This window comes from Pleurodeles waltl, chromosome 5 (assembly GCF_031143425.1).
Source record: "Pleurodeles waltl isolate 20211129_DDA chromosome 5, aPleWal1.hap1.20221129, whole genome shotgun sequence".
Lineage (NCBI taxonomy): Eukaryota > Metazoa > Chordata > Amphibia > Caudata > Salamandridae > Pleurodeles > Pleurodeles waltl.
This window is the reverse complement of record NC_090444.1, coordinates 22,967,304-22,990,912: the sequence shown is the minus strand read 5'-3', so window position 1 is coordinate 22,990,912 and position 23,609 is coordinate 22,967,304. Positions and strand designations below refer to the sequence as shown.

The 23,609-nt window shown below is 48.8% G+C and overlaps 1 protein-coding gene across 1 annotated transcript in view; it reads right to left on the bottom strand.

The window, feature by feature from the left end:
• Positions 1 to 23,609, bottom strand: part of LOC138297191 (uncharacterized) — a 270,414-nt gene that overhangs the window by 134,426 nt on the left and 112,379 nt on the right. The window contains exons 2-4 of the mRNA XM_069236682.1: positions 12,233 to 12,290; positions 11,507 to 11,583; positions 10,768 to 10,833 (exon numbers count right to left, since the gene is read on the bottom strand). Of these exons, the coding sequence (XP_069092783.1) occupies positions 10,768 to 10,833; positions 11,507 to 11,583; positions 12,233 to 12,290 (201 nt within the window). The remainder of the gene's footprint in view (positions 1 to 10,767; positions 10,834 to 11,506; positions 11,584 to 12,232; positions 12,291 to 23,609) is intronic.

The following is a 23,609-nucleotide window of genomic DNA, read 5'->3' as shown; positions in this document are numbered from 1 at the left end:
TGGGGGTAACATGCCAGGCAAGATGGTACTTTCCTACACCTTGTTACCCCCATTTTTGGCCTGTTTGTGAGTGTATGTCAGCGTGTTTTCACTGTCTCACTGGGATCCTGCTAGCCAGGGCCCAGTGCTCATAGTGAAAACCCTATGTTTTCAGTATGTTTGTTATGTGTCACTGGGACCCTGCTAGCCAGGACCCCAGTGCTCATAGGTTTGTGACCTATATGTATGTGTTCCCTGTGTGATGCCTAACTGTCTCACTGAGGCTCTGCTAACCAGAATCTCAGTGGTTATGCTCTCTCATTTCTTTCCAAATTGTCACTAACTGGCTAGTGACCAATTTCACCAATTTACATTGGCATACTGGAACACCCTTATAATTCCCTAGTATATGGTACTAAGGTACCCAGGGTATTGGGGTTCCAGGAGATCCCTATGGGCTGCAGCATTTCTTTTGCCACCCACAGGGAGCGCTGACAATTCTTACACAGGCCTGCCATTGCAGCCTGAGTGAAATAACGTCCATGTTATTTCACAGCCATTTACCACTGCAGTTAAGTAACTTATCAATCACCTATATGTCTAACCTTTACCTGGTAAAGGTTGGGTGCTAAGTTACTTAGTGTGTGGGCACCCTGGCACTAGCCAAGGTGCCCCCACATTGTTCAGGGCAAATTCCCCGGACTTTGTGAGTGCGGGGACACCATTACACATGTGCACTATACATATGTCACTACATATGTATAGCGTCAAAATGGTAACTCCGAACAAGGCAATGTAACATGTCTAAGATCATGAAATTGTCACCCCAATGCCATTCTGGCATTGGAGAGACAATTCCATGATCCCCCGAGTCTCTAGCACAGACCCGGGTCCTGCCAAACTACCTTTCCTGGGGTTTCCCTGCAGCTGCTGCCAACCCCTCAGACAGGTTTCTGCCCTCCTGGGGTCCAGCCAGGCTTGGCCCAGGAAGGCAGAACAAAGGACTTCCTCAGAGAGAGGGCGTTACACCCTCTCCCTTTGGAAAAAGGTGTCATGGCAGGGGAGGAGTAGCCTCCCCCAGCCTCTGGAAATGCTTTCATGGGCACAGATGGTGCCCATTTCTGCATAAGCCAGTCCACAACGATTCAGGGATCCCCCAGCCCTGCTCTGGTGCGAAACTGGACAAAGGAAAGAGGAGTGACCACTCCCCTTACCTGCACCTCCCCTGGGAGGTGCCCAGAGCTCCTCCAGTGTGCTCCAGACCTCTGCCATCTTGGAAACAGAGGTGCTGCTGGCACACTGGACTGCTCTGAGTGGCCAGTGCCAGCAGGTGACGTCAGAGACTCCTTCTGATAGGCTCTTACCTGTGTTGCTATCCTATCCTCCTTCCTAGGTAACCAAACCTCCTTTTCTGGCTATTTAGGGTCTCTGCTTTGGGGAATTCTTCAGATAATGAATACAAGAGCTCATCAGAGTTCCTCTGCATCTCTCTCTTCACCTTCTGCCAAGGATTCGACCGCTGACTGCTCTGGACGCCTGCAAAACTGCAACAAAGTAGCTAAGACGACTACTGCAACCTTGTATCGCTGATCCGGCCGCCTTCTCGACTGCTTTCCTGGTGGTGCATGCTGTGGGGGTAGTCTGCCTCCTCTCTGCACTAGAAGCTCCGAAGAAATCTCCATTGGGTCGACGGAATCTTCCCCCTGCAACCGCAGGCATCAAAAGACTGCATCACCGGTCCTCTGGGTCCCCTCTCAGCACGACGAGCGTGGTCCCTGGAACTCAGCAACTCTGTCTAAGTGACTAACACAGTCCAGTGACTCTTCAGTCCAAGTTTGGTGGTGGTAAGTCCGTGCCTCCCCACGCTAGACTGCATTGCTGGGTACCGCGTGATTTGCAGCTGCTCCGGCTCCTGTGCACTCTTCCAGGATTTCCTTTGTGCACAGCCAAGCCTGGGTCCCCGACACTCTAACCTGCAGTGCACGACCTCCTGAGTTGTCCTCCGGCGTCGTGGGACCTTCCTTTGTGACTTTGGTTGAGCTCCGGTTCACTCTTCTTTGTAGTGCCTGTTCCGGCACTTCTGCGGGTGCTGCTTGCTTCTGAGTGGGCTCCTTGTCTTGCTGGGCGCCACCTGTGTCTCCTCATGCAATTGGCGACATCCTGGTCCCTCCTAGGCCACAGCAGCATCCAAAAACCCTAACCGCAACCCTTGCAGCTAGCAAGGCTTGTTTGCGGTATTTCTGCACGGAAACACCTCTGCGAGCTTCTTCACGACGTAGGACATCCATCCTGCAAAGGGGAAGTTCCTAGTCCTCTTCGTTCTTGCAGAATCCACAGCTTCTACCATCCGGTGGCAGCTTCTCTGCACCCACAGCTGGCATTTCCTGGGCATCTGCACACTCACGACTTGAGTGTGACTCTTGGACTTGGTCTCCTTGTTCCACAGGTACTCGTTGTTGCATTGCTGGTGTTGGTCTTCCTTGCAGCATTCCCCTATCACGACTTCTGTGATCTCTGGGAAACTTAGGTGCACTTTGCACCCACTTTTCAGGGTCTTGGGGTGGGCTATTTTTCTAACCCTCACTGTTTTCTTACAGTCCAAGCGACCCTCTGCACTCTGCACCAGGTCCAGTTATCCCTTATTAGTGTAGAAGAGGTGTCTAGCAGCTTAGGCTGATAGAAAAGGGTAGCTTAGCAGAGCAGCTTAGGCTGAACTAGGAGACGTGTAAAGCTTCTTAAAATAAACTAAGAAAATATATTTTTCTATATAAAAACCTATTGGCCAGGAATTGTCTGAGTGTGTGTTCCCCATTTATTGCCTGTATGCTTAACACTACCCTCTGATAAGCCTTCTGCTCGACCACACTACCACAAAATAGAGCATTAGAATTATCTCTTTGTGCCACTATCTTACCTATAAGGGGAACCCTTGGACTCTGTGCATGCTATTTCTTACTTTGAAAAAGTGCATACAGAGCCAACTTCCTACAAGTGGCAAAAGAAATGCTGCAGCCCATAGGGATCTCCTGGAACCCCAGTACCCTGGGTACCTCAGTACCATATACTAGGGGATTATATGGGTGTACCGGTATGCCAATGTGAATTGGTGAAATTGGTCACTAGCCTGTTAGTGACAATTGGGAAAGCAGAGAGTGCATAACCACTAAGGTTCTGGTTAGCAGAGCCTCAGTGAGACAGTTAGTCATCACACAGGGAACACATAGAGGGCACATACTAATGAGCACTGGGGCCCTGCCTGGCAGGGTCCCAGTGACACAGACTAAAACAACATATATACAGTGAAATATGGGGTAACATGCCAGGCAAGATGGTACTTTCCTACAATCATACCTGCCCAAAAGGGCAGAGGCACTAGCCGCTTTCATGGTGATTGCTGATGTTGAGCAAACTTTGCAGCCTGCGGCATCAATCTTTCTACTCTGCTTGTCTGAGAAGAGGACGACGGAGATGTTGAATGTAACTTTTTAGCAGCCACGATTACCACAGAATCGGGCACCGGATCCGCTCTCAGAAATAAAGGGTCCTGCTCCGGAGGACGGTATTTCTTTATGAGTCTGGAAGGAGCAGTCTTGGTTGTGGACGGTGTAAGGAAAATGTCCATTGCTGGTTCAAGTAACCCTGGGACCAGCGGTAGTAATGGTCTTGTTGAAGATCGCTGGTGTAATGTCTCAAATATGACAGAAGTTGTTGGAGTGGGTACTGCCAGAGGGATGTTCAGCTTAGTAGCTCCTCGAATTAATACCTCCTGAAAAGTATTCACATCATCTATGGGTGAAACTCTCTGAGACGGGGAGTCCGATAACGTTGGAGAGTAATCTCTTGTGGATGAAGAGGAGTGCCTATGGTGGGAACGAGGAGACCTGTGGTCCGAGTCATGCTGATGACAGTGTCTAGACGCAGAAGAACGACTCAAAGAATGACATGATTGTCTCGTGGATTCTGCAGGAGTAACTGGGGCGGCCTCAGAAAGAGGGAACGGCGGAGGAGCTGTAGGTGCCACAGGTGTCGGTGGTAAAGGAGATGGCTGAGGGGAAGGTGGCAAGAGAATCAGAGAAGCCGAGGATTCTGAGGTGGTATAGACTCTCCTTGGTCTCTTTGAATGCCTTCTCGATGCCGACAAGCTTCTCGACGTCGAAGTACGACGCCGACATGTACCTCTCAATGTTGATTCCTCTCGCCGTTGAGAACCCTTCAACGGCGATCTGCCTCAACATCGGTGGAATGATGTAGATCGTCTCCGACAGTGAGTACTGTCTCTCGACGTCGATCTTCCCCTTCGCGTTGGCGGTGACCTCGACAGGGAACTTCTCGACGGCGAATGTCTGTGCCGTCTCGTCGTTGATAACGCTCTCGACGGCGAGCGATGCCTCTTCCTCGACGGCGAGCTGGTTCTCGACGGCGAGCATGTCGGTGCTGTTCCCTGTCTCGAAGTCGATGCTCTCGACGTTGTCTGGGACCTGTGACGTTTCTGAGCAGATCTGGAAGCTACTCCAGAGGACAAAGTGAGAGCCCTGGTAAAAGACTGACCTTCTCCTCGCTCTGTGGTGGATTGTCCCCTCCGTCTACTATCCTCCTTCGCTTGAAGACGAATCTTCTCCCTGTCACAAAGGGTGCGCCTGGAGAAGGTTTTACAATTGTCACAGGAATCAGGTTTATGAGATGACGGCAGGCAAATAATACAGACATGATGTGGGTCTGTTTTGGCCTTCTTCCTGCCACAGCTAAGGCACTTATCAAAAAGTGAAGGCATGCTGGTGGAAAAAAGCCTTAAATTTCTGTCAGAATTTGACAAAAAAGGACAGAAAACATTCACTCTGGTTGAAAAACGTCGAGTAAAAATGAAATCCAAAGGATTTTTGTTTAATTTTGGTCAAAAACCTATAAATAGGTGGAGCTCAATGCCTCAGGGTCCTGTCAGAAGTAACCGGAAAAAAGAACTGAGGCAACTGCCTTTTGCTATGCATGATGGGATACAGGAAGTCTTTCTCCTTTTAAAGGCACAGCTCTATTTAAATTCTTTATAATGGCAGCCTATGGGCTACACTGCCCTGCATTGTTTCATCCTTATTTTAAAGTTGTAAAAAGCTTTGTGAAAATTGTTTTCTACTTTATCTCTAGAATAAACATGTTTTTAAATGTATATCTTTACTACAGTATCCTTTTTTCATACAAAAGAATTAACAATTTGGCCTTTGTAGCCTTTCATCTAGGCTGCACATTGACATTCTTAAGTGATTTGGCAGGCCTTCCTCAAGAAAGGCGAACATCTACACTTAAGAAGACACTTCAGAACAGTGCTCCGGGGTCCCCGCAGGCGTGCAGAACTATTCAGTGCTCATGACTATACATGGAAATCCCCTACGAGAGAACCGATATACCAAGAAAAAGGAGGGGAAAGGAGCAGAATATCTATTGAAGAAAGAAAGAGGAAGAAAAACCAAAAGGAAAATAAAAATAAAAGGAAGAACCAATCAAAGTTTAAAGTGAACAATAGAGACTAAAAGAAGAAATTACAAATAAAAAACCCATATCACAAAAGATCACCAAGCTTGAACGTTTTCTTTCCATTTCCGGGACAAGGGACCCCTACAATGGTGTCAGAAGTGGAATTGTAAACTCCGGGAAGAACACCATGGAAAGAAAACCAACACTCGAAGAGATGATACAGAGTTTGGCGGAAGGACAATGCCATCTTCAGATACTCTGGGAAGAGCAACAAAGGGAGGCCAAAACCGATAGGGAAACCCTCCAAAATGCCCTCAAGAGCCAGGCTACGATAATAGCCAACAACCAACTAGCGCATGAGACTGCGTTACAAAAGCTAACAGATACGACTGCAGCAACTCGGTACACCCCAATGTGCCAAGTTCAGTCCTACAAAAATTTCAGGATGGCAAAGATCCCAACGCGTTCTTCACAAACTTTGAGCATATCGCCACTTCTGCCACCTGGCCGGAAGACCGATGGGGTCAATATGTGGCTCCTCTCCTGACTTGGACTTTACAAGCCGCCTACCATTCTATAAACCCCGGTAACACTACTCCATTTCCTGAAATCAAGAAGGGAATTCGAGAGAGTCGGACATGACACTGACACGGAGTATTATCGGATTAGGTTCTGCATAACCAAGTGGACCCCTATGGAGAATCCCTGAGCTCTTTATTTTAGGATCCAAGACCTGGGGTTAAAATGGTTAACACCCAATAACCCAGATAGAGATGACATAATTAAAATTATTCTTTTAGAACAATTCCTAGAAGCATTACCAGCATCTACTTGAAACTGGATTAAGCAACATCCTAAAATGGATACCTCTATGGCAACAGATCTTGCCTGTCCCTACAACCGGGCCCCTGAGTTCAAGACAGGAGACCTCCCTGTAGTGTTAGTTTTCTGCAGGTTGAGCCGGGGACGTCGGGTGCAGAGTGGAAAGTCTCACGCTTCCCGCAGGAAACGTGTGGTCTTAAAAGTTGCTTCTTTGTTTCAAAAAGTTGCAGTTTCTTCAACAGGGCCGCTGTTCTCGGGAGCGTCTTGGTCCTTTAGATGCAGGGTAGTCCTCTGAGGCTTCAGAGGTCGCTGGACCCTGTTGGATGCATCGCTGTTGCAGTTTTCTTCGAAGTAGGGAGACAGGCCGGTGGGGCTGTGGTCAAATCAGTTGTCGTCTCCGTCTTCACTGCAGGGCTTCAGGTCAGCAGTCCTTCTTCTTCTTTAGGTTGCAGGAATCTATCTTCCTCGGTTCTGGGAGCCCCTAAATACTCAATTTAGGGGTGTGGTTAGGTCTGGGAGGGCAGTAGCCAATGGCTACTGGCCCTGAGGGTGGCTACACCCTCTTTCTGCCTCCTCCCTGTGGGGAGGGGGGCACATCCCTAATCCTATTGGGGAAGCCTCCATCAGCAAGATGGAGGATTTCTAAAAGTAAGAGTCACCTCAGCTCAGGACACCTTAGGGGCTGTACTGACTGGGGAGTGACTCCTCCTTGTTTTCCTCATTATCTCCTCCAGCCTTGCCACCAAAAGTGGGGGCAGTGGCCGGAGGGGCGGGCATCTCCACTAGCTGGGATGCCCTGTGGCGCTGTAACAAAGGGGGTGAGCCTTTGAAGCTCACCGCCAGGTGTTACAGTTCCTGCAGGGGGAGGTGAGAAGCACCTCCACCCAGGACAGGCTTTGTTCCTGGCCACAGAGTGACAAAGGCACTCTCCCCATGTGGCCAGCAACATGTCTGGTGTGTGGCAGGCTGGCAAAAACTAGTCAGCCCACACTGGAAGTTGGGTATGTTTTCAGGGGGCATCTCTAAGATGCCCTCTGGGTGTATATTACAATAAAGTGCACACTGGCATCCTATTGTGCTGAGAAGTTTGATACCAAGCTTCCCAGCTTTCCGTGTAGCCATTATGGTACTGTGGAGTTCGTGTTTGACAGACTCCCAGACCATATACTCTTATGGCTACCCTGCACTTACAATGTCTAAGGTTTTGCTTAGATACTGTAGGGGAATAGTGCTCATGAACATATGCCCTCACCTGTGGTATAGTGCACCCTGCCTTAGGGCTGTAAGGCCTGCTAGAGGGGTGACTTACCCATGCCACAGGTAGTGTGAGGGTGGCATGGCACTCTGAGGGGAGTGCCATGTCGACTTAGTCATTTTCTCCCCACCAGCACACATAAGCTGGCAAGCAGTGTGTATGTGCTGAGTAAGGGATCTCTATGGTGGCATAAGACATGCTGCAGCCCTTAGATACCTTCCCTGGCATCAGGGCCCTTGGTACCAGGGGTACCAGTTACAAGGGACTTACCTGGGTGCCAGGGTTGTGCCAATTGCGGAGACAAAGGTACAGTTTAGGGAAAGAACACTGGTGCTGGGGCCTGGTTAGCAGGGTCCCAGCACACTTTCAAATCATAACTTAGCATCAGCAAAGGCAAAATGTCAGGGGGTAACCATGCCAAGGAGGCATTTCCTTACACACAAGTCTAGCGACGCTCACCAGAAGCCCACTAGACCCCAGGGATGAGGCGCAGGCCGGTGCCTGCGGGTGGAGGAGGGCCTTGAACACCCTAACAGCAGCGTGGGTGGGGGTCGGGGACACAGACACAGCTAGGTGGTGCTGCGATCGTGGGGGTGCCTAACTGTATCACTGAGGCTCTCCTAAACAGAACCTCAATGTTTATGCTCTCTCTACTTTTAAAATTGTCACTGCAGGCTAGTGACTCATTTTACCAATTCTCATTGGCACACTGGAATACCCTTATAATTCCCTTGTATATGCTACCTAGGTACTCAGGGTATTGGGGTTCTAGGAGATCCCTATGGGCTGCAGCATTTCTTTTGCCACCCATAGTAGGCTCAGACAATTGTTACATAGGACTGCCACTGCAGCCTGAGTGAAATAACGTCCATGTTATTTCACAGCCATTTTACACTGCACATAAGTAACTTATCAGTCACCTATATGTCTAACCCTCACTTGGTGAAGGTTAGGTGCAAAGTTACTTAGTGTGTGGGCACCTTGGCTCTAGCCAAGGTGCCCCCACATTGTTCAGGGCAAATTCCTCAGACTTTGTGAGTGCGGGGACACCATTACACGCATGCTAACGCTGCTGCCAACCCCTTAGACAGGTTTCTGCCCCCCTGGGGCCTGGGCAGCCTGGTCCCAGGAAGGCAGAACAAAGGATTTTCTCTGACAGAGGGTGTTACACCCTCTCCCTTTGGAAATAGGTGTGAAGGGCCTGGGAGGAGTAGCCTCTCCTGGCCTCTGGAAATGCTTTGAAGGGCACAGATGGTGCCCTCTCTGCATAAGCCAGTCTACACCAGTTCAGGGATCCCCCCAGCCCTGCTCTGGCGAGAAACTGGACAAACGAAAGGGGAGTGACCACTCCCCTGACCAGCACCTCCAGTGTGTCCCAGACCTCTGCCATCTTGGATGCAGAGGTGTGAGGGAACAATGGACAGCTCTGAGTGGCTAGTGCCAGCAGGTGACGTCAGAGACCCCTCCTGATAGGCGCTTACCTTTTTCTGTATCTGTAGCCAATCCTCCTCTGAGGGCCTTTTAGGGTCTCTCCTGTGGGTATCGCACCAGATAACGAATGCAAGAGCTCACCAGAGTTCCTCAGCACTTCCCTCTTCAACTTCTGCCAAGGATCGTCCGTTGACTGCTCCAGGACGCCTGCATAACCGCAACAAAGTAGCAAGAAGACTACCAGCCAACATTGCAGCGCCTCATCCTGCCGGCTTTCTCGACTGTTTCCTGGTGGTGCATGCTCTGAGGGCTGGCTGCCTTTACCCTGCACTGAACGCCAAAAAGAAATCTCCTGTTGGTTGACGGAGTCTTCCCCCTGCTAACGCAGGCACCAAACTTCTGCATCACCGGTCCTCTGGGTCCCCTCTCATCCTGACGAGCGTGGTCCCTGGAACACAGGAGCTGGGTCCAAGTGTCTTCGACAGTCCAGTGGCCCTTCTGTCAAAATTTGGTGGAGGTAAGTCCTTGCCTCCCCACGCCAGACAGTAATCCTGTGAACTGCAGCTGCTCGGGATTCTGTGCACTTTTGCAAGACTTCCTTTGTCCACATCCTAGCCCAGGTCCCCAGCACTCCGTCCTGTATTGCCTAACTCGCTCAGTTGGACTCCGACGTCGTGGGACCCTCCTTTGTGACTGAGTCGACCACTGTCCTCAGATCTTCTAAATGCCTTTTCAGGTGCTTCTGCGGGTGCTACCTGCTTCTGCCTGGGCTGTCTGTGTTGATGAGCGCCCCCTCTGTCTCCTCCTCCAAGGGGCGACCTCTTGGTCCTTCCTGGGCCCTAGCACACCCAAAATCCTCAACTGCGACTCTTGCAGCTAGCAAGGCTTGTTTGCGGTCTTTCTGCGTGGAACCTCTACATCCTCCAGCACGCCGTGGGACATTTTCTGACCAAAGGAGAAGTTCCTGGCACCTTCCGTTGTTGCAGAATCTTCGGCTTCTTCCACCCGGAGGCAGCCCTTTTGCATCTTCATCCGGGGTTTAGTGGGCTCCTGCTCCCCCTGGACACTTGCGTAACTCTTGGACTTGGTCCCTTTCCTTTACAGGTCCTCAGGTCCAGCAATCCGTCTTCATGTTTTGCAGTCAGTTGTTGTCCTTGCAGAATCCCCTATCTCGACTTTACTGTCTTTCTGGGGTAGTAGGGTAACTTTACTCCTACTTTTCAGGGTCTTGGGGTGGGGTATCTTGGGCACCCTTAGTGTTTTCTTGCACTCCCAGCGACCCTCTACACACTACACTAGGCCTGGGGTCCATTTGTGGTTCTCATTCCACTTTTGGAATATATGGTTTGTGTTGCCCCTAGGCCTATTTCTTCCTACTGCATTCTATTCTAGATTGTTTGCACTACTTTTCTAACTATTACTTACCTGATTTTGGTTTGTGTGCATATATTTTGTTTATATTACTTACCTCCTAAGGGAGTATATCCTCTGAGATACTTTTGGCATTTTGTCACCAAAATAAAGTACCTTTATTTTTTGTAACTCTGAGTATTGTGTTTTCTTATGATATAGTACCTATATGATATAAGTGGTATAGTAGGAGCTTTGCATGTCTCCTAGTTTAGTGCTAGAACACTACTAATAAGGGATAACTGGACCTGGCACAAGGTGTAAGTACCACAAGGTACCCACTATAAGCCAGGCCAGACTCCTACAAGGAGGACCCCTATTTTATCACTTGCACTAGCGGGTTGGTGTCTCTGCACTCCTTACCCTATAAAGGATTTGAAGTAAAGATAAATAAGTCTACTTACCTTTGGCTTCGGTTTCGTTTTCTATCTGGGCATTCCACAAGGTCAGGGGGCACCCAACTGCGACCACTGTAAAGAAAGAACAGGAGAAACATTGTAAAGAAACTGATATACCAAGAAAAAGGAGGGGAAAGGAGCAGAACACCTATTAAAGAAAGAAAGAGGAAGAAAAACCAAAAGGAAAATAAAAATAAAAGGAAGAACCGATAAAAGTTTAAAGTGAACAATAGAGACTAAAAGAAAAAATTTGAAATAAAAACCCAGATCACAAAATATCACCAAGCTTGAACGTTTTCTTTCCGTTTCCGGGGCAAGGGGCCCCTATAAGTCCACTGTTAGTAAGTACTTTATATATCTTACAGGTCCCCGGAGTCCTACTGAGGAGTGGTGATGCTGGCGAGAAGATGCGGTGAGCACAGGGACTCCGTGTGATGCGGGAAGACAAGAAGGCCCCAAGAGTCGAAATCAGGCTTAGCAGTGTAACTGCAGGCATGTAGACGAGAGTCTAAAAACAGCTTTAGCATGGATAGTAGAAACATGGTAAGTGCATCAAAGCAGTAGGCAAATGCTGTGTCCTCGGAAGCGACTTATTTATGCTGCGCCTGACTGCGAGGTACGTGGCCTTCCTGGTAGGGTGAGGTTGCCGATGCACTGGTCATGGCCACAAAGGCTAGACAATGTACTGCACAACAGCACTCCACTCCAGTCATGTGAAAGATCTGGGTTGGCGAGCAGAACTTACCTGGAGGAAAAGCAAAGGGTTTCACAGTATCTGTCCCTAGAAAACTGGATGAAGTCGTTCCACAGCGGGGTGATTTCCTGAAAAGAGAAGAGAGACTTGGGAGTAGGGGAGGAGAGGACATTACAGTACAGCAACAGGGAAACAAGAAACTAAAGACAGATTTGTCACGGCAGGAAAGGGGAGGATCCCACTCTGAAACGCCAAGCAGTGAAGCCACCATATACCTCCTAGATGAATGGGCAGAGATGGAGGTCGACACAGAAGCTGAGAATGACCGTGCTGCAGCCACAACCCGGGAGGGTTGTGCCTACCTGGGTGAGTCAGGTTTTGTTGCATAATATCCCTTACTCTATGGTGGAGGGAAAACAAATTATTTCAGTAGTCTGGATTTTTTGTTGTTGTCTGACTTTTGAACCAGTGAGAGTCAGAGGGCTGTACTAAGCAGATCCTAGGCTTGTGATGACTCTTAGCCACATTCATCATGATCAGGTGCAAGGTACCACCTTGGGTCTGACTGGAGGACAAAGGAGAACTGTGTGGAATTAAAGGAAATTGGCTGAGCCAGCATGAGTACACTGAGAACCACTGGGTGCAGAGCACGAAAAGAAGGTATATAATGAGAGAGGGCTAAAGGCAGAAGCTGGAAAGACCCAATAAGAAAGGAAAGCCTTTGTGCACGCCTAAGGAACTTCTTCTGTTTACTATCCCCCTGAATAAATGACTTACTTGGAACATTTTCTCGGTTTTGTTTTTGGAGGGCCGTCAGAATCATCATCCGACGACACTATGAGGAAAAGAGAAGAGACATTGGGGAAGATTTACGTGATAGAGCACCCTGAACAGGAAGAAGACTGTTAAAACAAGAGACTATACTTAATATTTGTATTTATTTTCTCCCTTGTCCTGTTGGCCTTAATAAAAACATCTATTGTAAAAATACCACAGCTAAGCCTCCAACTCATTATTCCTGTCCATCCCTCCACGGGTCCTGGCTGCATCGGCGTGGGGAGCCGCAGAGCAGCCGCGACAATGTCTGCGCCTTTATAGCACCCAGTGTGGGTGAGTGGGGCTTGCATTTTAGGATTCTCCTGTTTTGTTCTTGTTGTGAGGTGGCAGCTACTTCACTAGTAATGACTGGGGTGAGGGACATAGGGATAAAGCTATTGAAAAGTGCAAAATATTTTAAAAGGACATTGAATAATCACCCACTAGCCAGTATCCACTCAATGTCAGGATGTGGTTCAGTGCAGGTTACAGTAGAGCAAGTGTCAATAGTCCCTAAACCATTGCCCATCTTCCATATACACAGGAAGTGACACGTCTGCTTTTCGCATCCTCCATATGGCTTTAATTACATCAGCCATAGCAAGGCACTATGCCAACACAATCAGCAAAGCCACCAACAGAAGCAGAATTATTTTTCAGACAATCAAGCGCTGCAACAACCCCCTGCTGGGCAGACCTATTCCTCACACCACAGAAAGGTGCAACGCATTAACCACTTGTTTCATGAAAAATACAGAAGACCAGACAGCACAACAACATCAAACCTGCTTCAGTTCTTACACCGGCCCATTCCTGTAGAAGTCCAGAATGGTCAGTCTTCCAAGAACTATCTCTCCAAGGTCTTGCTGTCAAACCCAACTCCCTCAAACCCACTTCTTATGTAGGATAATGTTATAACATCTTCCTTCATCAACGGTCTTGCTGGAGATGCTCTCTTGCAACGATTTGCCATTTTCAGTGCTCACCTCACTCAATGCACCTTCTAAGAAGCTCTTAACATAGGCCAGACCCTCCCACTCCTAAAGAAACCCAGACTAGACCCTAATGACCTCGCCCACTACCACTCATCATTCTCCTACTATTTCTCAGCAAGATCATTGAAAGAAGCATTTGCAATGCACTAGGTCTCACATTTTCTTGTGTTAGAACTATTGGCATTGCAAATTCAGAACTGGACTTTTCTTGACACAAATTGGTCAACCCTGTCTTATAATTTCATCTTTTCCTGGCATTTTTTGGTTGTCACCGGCGGCTACTACCATCAGATATCACAAGAAGAGGAAGAGTGACGAGATGACTGCACTACCTCGTGTTGTGTAAATATCTGAACAGAAATTAGAAAATAAGGTTAGAAAAGTATTTTATTTTTATTTTTATTTTAACAGAACAAAAAGGCTTGCAAGCATTCTTGCCTCCCAACGAGCAGAGCAGCCTGAGAAGATTTATGGCCCCAATAAAGGAGATAAGCAATGCCCTGTGTGCGATGTCCTGAGTGCTGACAGAGAGCGGCCCTGGAGAGAGAAACGAGATATAATGCAAGGCTAAGTAAGATTCACATCATTGCTTCTAGGTTTAGCTACATTCTACCAGAAAGGGCATATTGTGGCATTTCGTGAGCAGTGAGCTAAATGACCCGGTGTTTCTTTTGTAAAAAATAAATAAATAAAGGCTTATTATAGGAGCCAGAGAAACAAGGACAGCACTGGAATAAAGCCAAAACAATTGTCAGCAACATGGGAGGAGAAGAGAGGAACAGAATGCTGCAATTAAACGCAGGCAGTTACCAGCCTAAAACACCCACAAAGAGGATCACTGGAGAAATAACAAAAATAGCCCGTTACAGCAACAGATAAAGAAACCAAAGTGGAATAATTTCTTAGTCACTGCTCTGAAACAGAAAAAGGAGGGAGAAAAAGGCATACCTGACCACTAGCAAGCAAGAATTTTTAAAGGACACTCCAGCCAACAAATGAAATAACTTTAAGCCATAAGAAGTATACTAAAAGTATACACAAGGTAAAATGCCTATGCTCGACCTAAAAAGAGTCTACATTTAACTCAAAGATCACGTAAATGCTAACCATCTTCTCCACGACTAACAGTCTAGCTTCAGATGACACTGCAGCACAGAGTGCAAACTTCCACATCAAATACTATACCCTTCTGACCACAGATGAAGACAACCCTTGTCACCTGATACTACTGGACCTCTCAGCTGTCTCTGACTGTGACACAGTCAAGTATCCACCCTCATACGCACCCTGATGTCTCAAAAAGGATTCACCAGCAATATCCCTCACTGGTTCTCCTACTGGCTCTCCAAACAGACTTACACAAATTCTGATGGCTTTAAACCTCAACTTTTACTGAATGCCAAGTGACTTAAATTCACCCTCAATGAACACTCTGCCAAATAATAACAGTGACCTGGTATCAGCTCTCTCTTCTAAAGAGGTTGAAAGGTTTCTTCTAGAAATCGATTTCAGAACTACTGTTCAAGACCTTGTATCCTCTACCTTGATGGCCATTAACTACTTGCTCCTTGGGTTTCCAGGTTCCTTACTTGCACCCCTTAAGGGCATCCTACACACTACAGCATTTCTCATCCATGGAATCATACAACCAATACTGGCAACAGTATTGGGGTATGACTCCAACATGTTTGATACCAAAAATGACCAGGTACAGAGTTATCAATATGTAGCTAGACACAGGTAGTGACATATTGTCCAGGACACGGGTAAAATGGCTTCTCCGCAGTTACGAAGTCCAGAAAAATGCAGCTGGAGTTCATAGGGACACCTCTGCTCATGCAGGGGTGCCCTCACACACAGGTACCTGCAACCTGCCCTCTGGGGTAGGAGGGCCTACCATAGGGGTGACATAATGACCCGGTGCATGCTCCTTTTCATGCAGGCTGCAATGGCAGACCTTCAAACATTTTACAAGGGCTCCCATGTGTGGCAAAATACATGATGCAGCCCATGGGGAACCCCTGGGTACTGTATACTAAGTACTTTTATGGGGGCACCAGTATGCCAAATGTGGGGTGTGTGATGTCCCAGAACAACCAAATTTAGAGTGAGCAAGCACAGTCACTGGGGTACCGGTTAGCAGGATCCCAGTGAACACAGACAAAACACACTGACAGCAGGCAAAAAGTGGGGGTAATCATGCCAAAAAGAGGGTACTTTCCTACATAACTGTAGGAGGCTGGCCTGGCTTGTAGTGGTACCAAGGGGTACTTACACTCTGCACCAGGTCCAGTTATCCCTCATTAGTGTAGAAGAAGTGTCTAGCAGCTTAGGCTGATAGAAAAGGTAGCTTAGCACAGCAGCTTAGGCTGAACTAGGAGACGTGTGAAGCTCCCACTATACCACTGGTGTCATATGCACAATATCATAAGAAAACACAATACACAGATATACTAAAAATAAAGGTACTTTATTTTTATGACAATATGCCAAAAGTATCTCAGTGAGTACCCTCAGTATGAGGATAGCAAATATACACAAGATATATGTACACAATACCACAATTATGCAGTAATAGCAATTGAAAGCAATGCAAGCAATGTACAGTCACAATAGATTGCAATGAGAGCACATAGGTATAGGGGCAACACAAACCATATACTCTAGAAGTGGAATGCGAACCACGAATGAACCCCAAACCTATGTGACCTTGTAGAGGGTCGCTGGGACTGTAAGAAAACAGTGAGGGTTAGAAAAATAGCCCACCCCAAGACCCTGAAAAGTGGGTGCAAAGTGCACCTAAGTTCCCCAGAGAGCACGGAAGTCGTGATAGGGGAATTCTGCAAGGAAGACCAACACCAGCAATGCAACAACAATGGATTTCCGGACGAGAGTACCTGTGGAACAAGGGGACCAAGTCCAAAAGTCACGATCAAGTCGGGAGTGGGCAGATGCCCAGGAAATGCCAGCTGTGGGTGCAAAGAAGCTGCCACCGGATGGTAGAAGCTGTGGATTCTGCAAGAACGAAGAGGACTAGGAACTTCCCCTTTGGAGGATAGATGTCCCACATCGTGAAGAAGATTGCAGAGGTGTTTCCGTGCAGAAAGACTGCAAACAAGCCTTGCTAGCTGCAAGGGTCGCGTTTAGGTTTTTTGGATGCTGCTGTGGCCCAGGAGGGACCAGGATGTTGCAAATTGCGTGAGGAGACAGAGGGGGCGTCCAGCAAGACAAAGAGCCCACTCAGAAGCAAGCAGCACCCGCAGAAGTGCCAGAACAGGCACTACGAAGAAGAGTGAACCGGAGCTCACCCGAAGTCACAAAAGAAGGTCCCACGACGCCGGAGGACAACTCAGGAGGTCGTGCACTGCAGGTTTGAGTGTCGGGGACCCAGGCTTGGCTGTGCACAAGGGAAATCCTGGAAGAGTGCACAGGAGCCGGAGCAGCTGCAAATCACGCGGTACCCAGCAATGCAGTCTAGCGTGGGGAGGCAAGGACTTACCTCCACCAAACTTGGACTGAAGAGTCACTGGACTGTGGGAGTCACTTGGACAGAGTTGCTGAGTTCCAGGGACCATGCTCATCGTGCTGAGAGGGGACCCAGAGGACCGGTGATGCAGTCTTTTCGTGCCTGCGGTTGCAGGGGGAGGATTCCGTCGTCCCACGGGAGATTTCTTCGGAGCTTCTAGTGCAGAGAGGAGGCAGACTACCCCCACAGCATGCACCACCAAGAAAACAGTTGAGAAGGCGGCCGGATCAGCGTTACAAGGTCGTAGTAGTCGTCTTTGCTACTTTGTTGCAGTTTTGCAGGCTTCCAGAGCAGTCAGCGGTCGATTCCTTGGCAGAAGGTGAAGAGAGAGATGCAGAGGAACTCGGATGAGCTCTTGCATTCGTTATCTAAGGAATTGCCCAAAGCAGAGACCCTAAGTAGCCAGAAAAGGAGGCTTGGCTACCTAAGAAGGAGGATAGGCTAGCAACACAGGTAAGAGCCTATCAGAAGGAGTCTCTGACGTCACCTGCTGGCTCTGGCCACTCAGAGCAGTCCAGTGTGCCAGCAACACCTCTGTTTCCAAGATGGCAGAGGACTGGAGCACACTGGAGGAGCTCTGGGCACCTCCCAGGGGAGGTGCAGGTCAGGGGAGTGGTCACTCCCCTTTCCTTTGTCCAGTTTCGCGCCAGAGCAGGGCTGGGGGATCCCTGAACCGGTGTAGACTGGCTTATGCAGAAATGGGCACCATCTGTGCCCATGAAAGCATTTCCAGAGGCTGGGGGAGGCTACTCCTTCCCAGCCCTGACACTTGTTTCCAAAGGGAGAGGGTGTAACACCCTCTCTCTGAGGAAGTCCTTTGTTCTGCCTTCCTGGGCCAAGCCTGGCTGGACCCCAGGAGGGCAGAAACCTGTCTGAGGGGTTGGCAGCAGCAGCAGCTGCAGTGAAACCCCGGGAAAGGTAGTTTGGCAGTACCCGGGTCTGTGCTAGAGACTCAGGGGATCATGGAATTGTCTCCCCAATGCCAGAATGGCATTGGGGTGACAATTCCATGATCTTAGAAATGTTACATGGCGATGTTCGGAGTTACCATTGTGACGCTATACATATGTTGTGATATATGTATAGTGCACGCGTGTAATGGTGTCCCCACACTCACAAAGTCCGGGGAATTGGCCCTGAACAATGTGGGGGCACCTTGGCTAGTGCCAGGGTGCCCACACACTAAGTAACTTAGCACCCAACCTTTACCAGGTAAAGGTTAGCCATATAGGTGACTTATAAGTTACTTAAGTGCAGTGGTAAATGGCTGTGAAATAACGTGGACGTTATTTCACTCAGGCTGCAGTGGCAGGCCTGTGTAAGAATTGTCAGAGCTCCCTATGGGTGGCAAAAGAAATGCTGCAGCCCATAGGGATCTCCTGGAACCCCAATACCCTGGGTACCTCAGTACCATATACTAGGGAATTATAAGGGTCTTCCAGTATGCCAATGTAAATTGGTGAAATTGGTCACTAGTCTGTTAGTGACAATTTGGAATGAAATGAGAGAGCATAACCACTGAGGTTCTGGTTAGCAGAGCCTCAGTGAGACAGTTAGTCATAACACAGGTAACACATACAGGGCACACTTATGAGCACTGGGGCCCTGGCTGGCAGGGTCCCAGTGACACATACAACTAAAACATATCTACAGTGAAATATGGGGGTAACATGCCAGGCAAGATGGTGCTTTCCTACAAGAACCCCATCCCCCAAATGAAGGGTGTAAGGAAATGCCTCCTTGGCATGGTTACCCCCTGACTTTTTGCCTTTGCTGATGCCAAGTTATGATTTGAAAGTGTGCTGAGGTCTGCTAACCAGGCCCCAGCACCAGTGTTCTTTCCCTAACCTGTACCTTTGTTTCCACAATTGGCACACCCTGGCATCCAGGTAAGTCCCTTGTAACTGGTACCTCTGATACCAAGGGCCCTGATGCCAGGGAAGGTCTCCAAGGGCTGCAGCATGTCTTATGCCACCCTTGGGACCGCTCACTCAGCACAGACACACTGCTTGCCAGCTTGTGTGTGCTAGTGGGGATAAAACAACAAAGTCGACATTGCTTTCCCCTCAGGGTGCCATGCCAACCTCACACTGCTATAGGTATAGATAAGTCACCCCCCTACCAGGCCTTACAGCTCTAAGGCAGGGTGCAATATACCATAGGTGAGGGCATAAGTGCATGATCACTATGCCCCTACAGTGTCTAAGCAAATCCTTAGACATTGTAAGTGCAGGTTAGCCATAAGAGTATATGGTCTGGGAGTCTGTCATGCACGAACTCCACAGCACCATAATGGCTACAGTGAAGACTGTGAAGTTTGGTATCAAACGTCTCAGCACAATAAATGCACACTGATGCCAGTGTACATTTTATTGTAACATACACCCCAGAGGGCACCTTAGAGGTGCCCCCTGAAACCTTAACCGACTACCAGTGTAGGCTGACCAGTTTTAGCAGCCTGCCACACACCAGACATGTTGCTGGCCACATGGGGAGAGTGCCTTTGTCACTCTGTGGCTAGTAACAAAGCCTGTACTGGGTGGAGGTGCCTCTCACCTCCCCCTCCAGGAACTGTAACACCTGGCGGTGAGCCTCAATGGCTCACCCCCTTTGTTACAGCACCCCAGGGCACTCCAGCTAGTGGAGTTGCCCGCCCCCTCCGGCCACGGCCCCACTTTTGGGGGCAAGGCCGGAGGAGATAATGAGAAAAACAAGGAGGAGTCACTGGCCAGTCAGGACAGCCCCTAAGGTGTCCTGAGCTGAGGTGACTCTGACTTCTAGAAATCCTCCATCTTGCAGATGGGGGATTCCCCCAATAGGGATAGGGATGTGCCCCCCTCCCCTCACGGAGGAGGCACAAAGAGGGTGTAGCCACCCTCAGGGCTAGTAGCCATTGGCTACTAACCCCCCAGACCTAAACACACCCCTAAATTGAGTATTTAGGGGCTCCCAGAACACAGCAAGATAGATTCCTGCAACCTAAGAAGAAGAAGGACTGCTGAGCTGAAAACCTGCAGAGAAGACGGAGACACCAACTGCTTTGGCCCCAACTCCACCGGCCTGCCTCCCTACTTCTAAAGACACTGCTCCAGCGACGCGTTCCACTGGGTGCAGCAACCTCTGAAGCCTCAGAGGACTCCCCTGCATCTAGAAGGACCAAGAACTCCGGAGGACAGCGGCTCTGTTCCCCAAAGACTGTGCAACAAAGAAGCAACTTTGAAACAACACACGTTTCCCGCCGGAAGCGTGAGACTTTGCACTCTGCACCCGACGCCCCCGGCTCGACTTGTGGAGAGCAAACACCACAGGGAGGACTCCCCGGCGACTACGAGACCGTGAGTAGCCAGAGTTGACACCCCCTGAGTCCCCACAGCGACGCCTGCAGAGGGAATCCCGAGGCTCCCCCTGACCGCGACTGCCTGCTTCAAAGACCCGACGCCTGGTAAAGACACTGCACCCGCAGCCCCCAGGACCTGAAGGATCCGACCTCCAGTGCAGGTGCGACCCCCAGGTGGCCCTCTCCCTTGCCCAGGTGGTGGCTACCCCGAGGAGCCCCCCCCCTTGCCTGCTTCGCTGAAGAGACCCCTTGGTCTCCCATTGAATCCTATTGCGAACCAGACGCCTGTTTGCACACTGCACCCAGCCGCCCCCGTGCCGCTGAGGGTGTACTTTCCGTGCTGACTTGTATCCCCCCCCGGTGCCCTACAAAACTGCTGGCAGACTGGAACCGGGGCACCCCCTTCTCCATTGAAGCCTATGTGTTTTGGGCACCACTTTGACCTCTGCACCTAACCGGCCCTGAGCTGCTGGTGTGGTACCTTTGGGGTTGCTCTGAACCCCTAACGGTGGGCTACCTTGGACCCAAACTTGAACCCTGTAGGTGGTTTACTTACCTGCAAAACTAACAAACACTTACCTCCCCCAGGAACTGTTGAAAATTGCACGGTCTAGTTTTAAAATAGCTATTTGCCATTTGTGTGAAAACTGTACATGCTATTTTGCTAATTCAAAGTCCCTAAAGTTCGTAAGTGAAATACCTTTAATTTAAAGTATTGTTTGTAAATCTTGAACCTGTGGTTCTTAAAATAAACTAAGAAAATATATTTTTCTATACAAAAACCTATTGGCCTGGAATTGTCTCTGAGTGTGTGTTCCTCATTTATTGCCTGTGTGTGTACAACAAATGCTTAACACTACCCTCTGATAAGCCTACTGCTCGACCATACTACCACAAAATAGAGCATTAGAATTATCTCTTTTTGCCACTATCTTACCTCTAAGGGGAACCCTTGGACACTGTGCATGCTATTTCTTACTTTGAAATAGTGCATACAGAGCCAACTTCCTACAGTGTGCATTTATTGTGCTGAGACGTTTGATACCAAAATTCCCAGTTTTCAGTGTAGCCATTATGGTGCTGTGGAGTTCGTGCATGACAGACTCCCAGACCATATACTCTTATGGCTACCCTGCACTTACAATGTCTAAGGTTTTGCTTAGACACTGTAGGGGCATAGTGCTCATGCACTTATGCCCTCACCTATGGTATAGTGCACCCTGCCTTAGGGCTGTAAGGCCGGCTAGAGGGGTGACTTATCTATACCTATAGGCAGTGTGAGTTTGGCATGGCACCCTGAGGGGAGTGCCATGTCGACTTAGTCGTTTTGTCCTCACTAGCACACACAAGCTGGCAAGCAGTGTGTCTGTGCTGAGTGAGGGGTCCCCAGGGTGGCATAAGACATGCTGCAGCCCTTAGAGACCTTCCCTGGCATCAGGGCCCTTGGTACCAGGGGTACCAGTTACAAGGGACTTACCTGGATGCCAGGGTGTGCCAATTGTGGGAACAAAGGTACAGGTTAGGGAAAGAACACTGGTGCTGGGGCCTGGTTAGGAGACCTCAGCACACTTTAAAATCATAACTTGGCATCAGCAAAGGCAAAACGTCAGGGGGTAACCATGCCAAGGAGGCATTTCCTTACACTGGGTATGTGTAGTAGGGGCAGTCCAAACCAAAATAGTTTGGATTTTACCCTGGAGTGGCTGAATCTGGCCTCCACCTACCAGGTGGCCCAGCTATACCATCTTCCCCTGCCCTATCTGGCACTTAGAGACCTTGATAGTAAGGCCTGCGTTTTGCAGGGCCTCCAAAACATTCCACAAGTGGACCAGGTGGTCATCCCAGGTGGAGTTAATGACAGCTGTATCATTAAGATAAGCTGCACTGTAGTCTTCCAATCCTTGGAGAACTGTATTCACCAGCCTTTGGAGTGTGGCAGGTGCATTTTCCAGCCCAAAGGGCATCACAGTGAAGTGATAGTGCCCTCCAATGGTAGAAAATGCTGTTTTCGGTTTAGCATCCTTTTGATAACTTGATCTGCCAATATCCAGCAGTAAGATCAAAGGTGCTTAGATACTTGCCAGATGCCATTGTATTTATAAGCTCATCTGCTCTAGGGATAGGATGAGCATCTGTTTTAGTAACAGTGTCGAGACCCCTGTAGTCTACACAAAACCGCATCTCTCTTTTTCCATTCTGGGAGTGGGGTATTGGGACAAGTACTACAAGACTAGCCCAGGGGCTGTCTGAGAGATCTAGGACTCCTAGCTCTAGTATCTTCTGAACCTCAGACTTAATGCAGTCTCTGACATGATCAGGTTGCATGTAAATTTTGCTTTTAATAGGTAAGCTGTCCCCTGTGCCAATGGTGTGTTCTCACCGTGTGGTTTGAACAGGTGTCAGGGAGAACAGTTCTGAGAACTGACCTAGGAGGTTTCTGCAGTACTCTTTTCGGGACCCAGAGACAGGCAGCAAGCACTACCCCATCCACTGAGCTATCAGCTGCACTGTGGGAGAAGGGGTCAGCGACAGGGTCACTCTCTTCTTCCTGTCTCTCATCAGTTGCCATGAGCAAAGTCATATCTGACCTGTCACAGTAGGCCTTTAGGCTATTCACATGAAGCCCCCTGAAGGGGCTTCTGGGAGTGCTAAGGTCTACCAAGTAGGTAACCTCACCCTTTTTTCCACAATGGTTTGGGGGCCACTCCACTTGTCCTGGAGTGCCCTGGAAGCCATAGGCTCCAGGACCCACGCTTTCTGTCCTGGCTAGTACACACTCAGTACAGCTGTAGGAGGCTGACCTGGCTTACAGTGGGTACCTGATGGTACTTACACCTTGTGCCAGGTCCAGTCACCCCTTATTAGTAGATTAGTAGTGTTCTAGCACCTTAGGCTGATAGAGGTAGCTATAGCAGAGCAGCTTAGGCTGAACTAGGAGACATGCAAAGCTCCTACTATACCACTTATATCATATAGCACTATATCATAACAATCACAATATGCAGAGTTGCTAAAAATAAAGGTACTTTATTTTAGTGACAATGTGCCAAAAATATCTCAGAGGATATACTCCCTTAGGAGGTAATTAAAATACACAAAATATACACACAAACCAAAATCAGGTAAGCAAACAGTTAGAAAAGTAGTGCAAACACTGTAGAATACAATAGGATGTAATAGGCCTAGGGGCAACACAAACCATGTACTAAGAAAGTCATTGCAATTGCATGGCGTAGAGGTGCCCCCCTCCAAAACAAGAAACACTGGGGGCCCCCGGTACCACGGGGGCTGCGAGAGCTTCTGTTTCACACCTGGGTCAGCAGTCTGGCACCACTACAGATGACACCATCTACTTGTAGAATCAGGTTTGATATTTTCTGTTTGATTGGGGGTGAGAGGGTTCAATTATGGAGCAGGAGGGAAGCAGAGAGAGAGAGGCTCTGAGATGGCTCGGTGACAGTTACAGAGAAATCTGGACAC